At 46.4% G+C, this 5,248-nt stretch overlaps 3 protein-coding genes across 3 annotated transcripts in view; all 3 read left to right on the forward strand.

Moving 5' to 3' along the window:
* The window catches only part of LOC110334102 (histone H2B type 1-F/J/L-like), a 47,551-nt gene that overhangs the window by 23,540 nt on the left and 18,763 nt on the right, over nt 1-5,248 (forward strand). The gene's annotated exons all lie outside the window — the stretch shown is intronic.
* LOC110334104 (histone H2A type 1-B/E) lies at nt 336-754 on the forward strand. Its single transcript, XM_021215962.1, has one exon. It carries the CDS (start codon nt 340-342, stop codon nt 730-732), a length of 393 nt encoding a protein of 130 aa, XP_021071621.1. The 5' UTR covers nt 336-339; the 3' UTR covers nt 733-754.
* On the forward strand, nt 1,618-1,995 carry LOC110334113 (histone H4). Its single transcript, XM_021215972.2, has one exon. It carries the CDS (start codon nt 1,642-1,644, stop codon nt 1,951-1,953), a length of 312 nt encoding a protein of 103 aa, XP_021071631.1. The 5' UTR covers nt 1,618-1,641; the 3' UTR covers nt 1,954-1,995.

Consider the following 5,248-nt stretch of genomic DNA (forward strand, 5'->3'; position numbering starts at 1 on the left):
GGAGCCCTTCTTCGGGGCTGGAGCGGACTTCGCAGGCTCTGGCATGGTGACACTGGAACTAGGAAATGCTAGCACCGAAGCCACTGGCTCTATTTTATGAGGCCTTATTCAAATGAGGCATGGGAACGGGCACCTATGATTGGTTCATGATGTACATTGGGACATCTGAAGTCTTGCCCAAGTGACGTGNGCCCGGGAATGCTTCCCATTGGTCTAAAAGAAAAGAAAAAGTCAGCCAATCGCATAGGGTCCTTTTTGCGCCCAGAGTAAACTATAAGAGCCAAGCTCTTGGCCTTTGAAGACGTACGGTTGTCTTTCTGAGGCTGTCTATCTCTTATTATGTCTGGACGCGGCAAACAGGGTGGCAAGGCTCGCGCCAAGGCCAAGACGCGCTCTTCCCGGGCCGGCCTGCAGTTCCCCGTGGGCCGCGTGCACCGNCTGCTCCGCAAGGGCAACTACTCGGAGCGCGTGGGCGCCGGCGCCCCGGTGTACCTGGCGGCCGTGCTGGAGTACCTGACGGCCGAGATCCTGGAGCTGGCGGGCAACGCGGCCCGCGACAACAAGAAGACGCGCATCATCCCGCGCCACCTGCAGCTGGCCATCCGCAACGACGAGGAGCTCAACAAGCTGCTGGGCCGCGTCACCATCGCGCAGGGCGGCGTCCTGCCCAACATCCAGGCCGTGCTGCTGCCCAAGAAGACCGAGAGCCACCACAAGGCCAAGGGAAAGTAAGACCAGCCGTTCACTCACTCGATAAAAAGGCTCTTTTCAGAGCCATCCACACTGTCTTTTAAAGAACTGAACACTAAGACTCATTTTCTACTCGGTTTAGAGATGAGAGTTTCAGAACCAGAATAATTGAAGACAAACGTGATTTCTGCCCCAGTCTGGCATCCCATGAACGCAGTGTAAGAACTAGTTTTCCTTTGGACTATGGCGTTAAGTACTGAACACTGGCCACTTCAATGATTGGGGATCTTTGTAGCTCCGTGTTTAGTTTTCCTTTCGTGTTTCCAGACGGGTTTCCAGAGTACCTAGATGACCTGGAACTCATTCTGTAGGCCAGTCCAGCCTTCAACTCCTATTACTCTGCCCCTGCCTGTGTCTCTTGTCTCCGTAGTCTACAGTTTAAAGGCATGTGCCATCACCACTGCCATTTGTGTTTTATGTGGTTGGGAACGAAGGGACAAATGATTCAGACCTAGAACCTCGTCTTTAGACTTAGTGTACTTCTAGATAGTGTTAATATAAAAGCGACATTTTTTTTCCTTTGTATACTATAACTTCTGTTTCATAAGGACGTAGTGATCACATTTAATGAACAAGGTAAAGGCGCGCACGTATGAGTGAGCAATTGCATTTTGCGTTGTTTGATGCACGTAAGTTTAACAACAAAAAAAAAAAAAAAAAAAGGAAAGAAAAATCTAACGAAAACCTGAAGTGCGGGAAGTTGATGTAATTAGCTTCCTTTCCATATAAAAGCCTGTTGTGTTAAATTTGCTCTAAGCCCTTCCCCCGGCCACACCCACTACCACTGAGCTCCTGTTTTCACTCCGGTCCGCAAGTTCCCTATAAGAGGGACGGGCCTTTTCCAGAACGTCGTCTGTTTCTCTTTAGGGTAGTTCGTCTTCTGTCTTCAGTATGTCTGGGCGAGGCAAAGGCGGGAAAGGTCTGGGTAAAGGCGGCGCCAAGCGCCACCGCAAAGTGCTGCGCGACAACATCCAGGGCATCACCAAGCCCGCCATCCGCCGCCTGGCCCGGCGCGGAGGGGTAAAGCGCATCTCCGGCCTCATCTACGAGGAGACCCGCGGTGTGCTGAAGGTGTTCCTGGAGAACGTGATCCGCGACGCCGTCACCTACACGGAGCACGCTAAGCGCAAGACGGTCACCGCCATGGACGTGGTCTACGCACTCAAGCGCCAGGGCCGCACCCTCTACGGCTTCGGCGGGTAAACTCACCTACCTAGAGCCTCTTTTCACTAAAGGCCCTTTTCAGGGCCATCCAATTAATCCTCGGAAGGGTTGCAACCTTACGTTGTAGACGATCTATAAGTTTCTAGTGAGTCTTGACAGCTACTTCTCTGGGGACGTGGGTGGCCAGCGCAATCTTAAGTGAAAATGGAGTTTACGGTGAGCCCTCTATGTTTGCTCGTTTAAGAGTGACTTCTAGCATAACAAGAGCTCAGCTTGCAGACAGCAGTCGTATAATGTGGGTCCCAGCATTTGGACGCATCCTTTTGAGAGCAGGTAGAGCTCAGCCGCTGAGCAGTATTTCCTGCCTTCCACCACCGCCTCCTAGAGGTTACCTTCAGGACTACCACTTTCTAGAAAACTTCTGTTGCCACGATGTACCTTGCTCTCTTATTTTATATGCCTGTGATGGTAAACTTACACTTCCGGCCATGTTACTAATCAGAATTTATTGGCACCACAGACAATACTATCCACAAGACTAGTAGCCCTGTTGTCTTAGTCCCTCGCTTCCTTTGGCTAGGTTCAACGTGGTAATGCACATACAGGCATGGTCTGCCTCATATCTTTTTCCACAACTGTTTCATGTGTAAAATTTGCCTATGTGTCACATGGAAGAGTTCCAGCCGCTCAGAGTTTGCAGTTTCGTTTTTTGAGCTTCAGTTTTTTCTTCAGAGAGAAACCATTGTGAGTTGCAAGCTAGCGAAGGATAAGACCAGTAAGGCCTGGTCTCAAAAAAACAAAACAAAATGAACCCCCCCTCCCCCCCCAACACAAAATAAGAGCTGTTTCCCCTCAACCCAACACCAACCTCTGCTCTCAGGAGGCAGAGGCAGGTGGGTCTGTGCGTTGAAGACTAGCCTGGCCTACCTACCACACTTCCAGTACAGCCAGAGCTATGGAACAGTAAGACACAGTCTTAAGCCAAAATAAAGAAAAGAACCTCGAGAGTCCTGAATCTTACATTCTGATGTAATGAGACATCATTAAACCGATGTACCAAGGGGAATTTTATAGTTTATTTTTATATACTACTAGCTAGCTGGGCATGGTGGTAAACCCAGCACTTGGGAAGCAGAGCAGGAGGATCTCCGAGTTTGAGGTCTAGGAACCGAGTATCAGGACGGACAGCCAGAGCAAAGAGACCCTGTCTCAAAACACTTCTTTTTATGTCTGTGTATCTGTAGGCAGGTGTCCATAGAGACAAGAACGGGGTGTCAGGTCCCTTAGAACTTAAGTGACTGAAGGGTATGACTACCTGTCAGGGGTGCTGGGAACTGAACTCGGGTAGCAGTAGTGCTTACTTAAGCCTCTTAAGAACTTTTATGTGGGAGGAGGGGAGTGAGGGGTGGAGGTGGCCTTTTTCTAATTCAAGAACCACATTTTGAAATACTGGAACAATAAAAGTACGTTATATCTCACTTATTTTTTGGACTTCCCAAATGACCGTAGACAGACCTCGTATTAGATTGATTCTTCATTTTACAGAAGACATTTGTAAATACTCATACAGTTGTGAAAACTGTTGTTACATGTTGTGTAGAGAAAGGGGCAAGCAAACAAAACCAAACAAACAAACAAACAAACAAAATCCCCAGGAAATGTAGGAAAATTCATCAGCATAAACTTATAGATAAGAGTGTTTACTCATTTTTACAGTGGATAACAAAGTACTCACTTCTTCACTTATTAAAAACTTCTCAAGCTAGCCTGGAATCTATAAGTAGCTAGTGATCACCTTGAAGTTTTAAGTGTTTTTATTGTTATGTGTATAGGTGGTAGTGCTAGAGCTGTACTTGTGGGTTTGCAAATGTAAAAGAACCCCAAAATTTCCATTCATAAGACACTATTCATACCTGAAATTCCTGTATGTTAAATATGCAAGAGCTAGAAGAGATACTTAATAATGTTGTCTTAGTTACTTTCCATTTGCTGTTAAGAGACACCACTAAGGCAATTGATAAAAGAAAATGTTCATCATTGAGGCGGATAGTTCTGGAGGGTTTGAGTCCATGACCATCAGGGTGAAGAACATGGCAGAAGGCCAGCAGGACATGGAGGAATGTTACTGGCTTGCTTGCTCTGGCTTGCTCAGCCTGCTCTCTTATAAAACCCAAGACTACCAGCCCAGAAATGGCCCCACCCACAAGGGGACCTCTCCCCTGGATCACTAATTGAGAAAATGCCTTGCAGCTGGATATCTTGGAGGCATTTCCCCAACTCCTTTCTTGGTCATGATTGGCAACCTTAAGGAATCACTTCTTTCCCTCCACCTTTCTGTGGGTTTCAGGGACTGAACACGCATCATCAAGCAGTAAGCACTAATTTTTTTTTTTTAATTTTATTTTTAGACACAAAGTCTTACTATGTAGTTCTCGCTACCACAATGCAAATCAGGCTGGCCTCTGATTTCCAATACCTGAGATTAAAGGTGTTTAGCACTGTTGACAAAGGTGTGGCTTGTTTTAAGAATGAGTCATTCATTGTAATCCATGGGAACAAATTCATCCCTGTGAAAAGAAATGGGATTTAACAAAACCTTTTGTGTAAAATCCACGTACTACCTTTCTCTGTTTTTTGTGTGGACAGGGCCAATGAGGATTTTCTGTGACTGTTGGTGTGTCTGCCACATGTGTATGAATGTGCCTGCTGTTGGGGAGAAGCGGGTAGTGGATGTTCCGAACTAGATTTACAGAAGGTTGTGAGCTGCTGTGAGTCACTGATTACTGAACTCGGGATTCACCAGAGGAACAGAAAATGTTCTTAAACCACTGAGCTGTTTCTCCAGCCCCTACATTATACAGTTTCTAGCAAATTATTATTATTCTTTCTTTCTCTTCCTTTCTTTCTCTTCCTTTTATAACAGGGCTCCAGACCTTAGTAGCCCCAGAAAACCCAATACAACTGACTCCATGGTGGAAGTGCCATTCGGACTGTAAAACTCAGCACATAGACAATATCACCTGCTGAAACTAAAACAAAAGCCTAACTCATCAAAGTCCATAGTTCTGGGAAAGTCTCTAAACGTAGTAACCTTGCTTTTTGGCTGCTATAGTTCTGATTCTGCCTAACTATTTTTGTTAACAGAAGCATAACAACTGAGGACATGTTTTTTGTGTTTAAACCTCACTTGAGAAAGGGTTGGCACTACACTGTTATACCAAACACCCAGTGTGTAACCAGCTGCCTGATTGGTCTTCTCTGACGAATATCCCACAGCACCTTTTCTCTCTCTCTCTCTCTCTCTCTCTCTCTCTCTCTCTCTCTCTCTCTCTCT

Source organism: Mus pahari, chromosome 16 (genome assembly GCF_900095145.1).
Source record: "Mus pahari chromosome 16, PAHARI_EIJ_v1.1, whole genome shotgun sequence".
NCBI classification, from domain to species: Eukaryota; Metazoa; Chordata; class Mammalia; order Rodentia; family Muridae; genus Mus; species Mus pahari.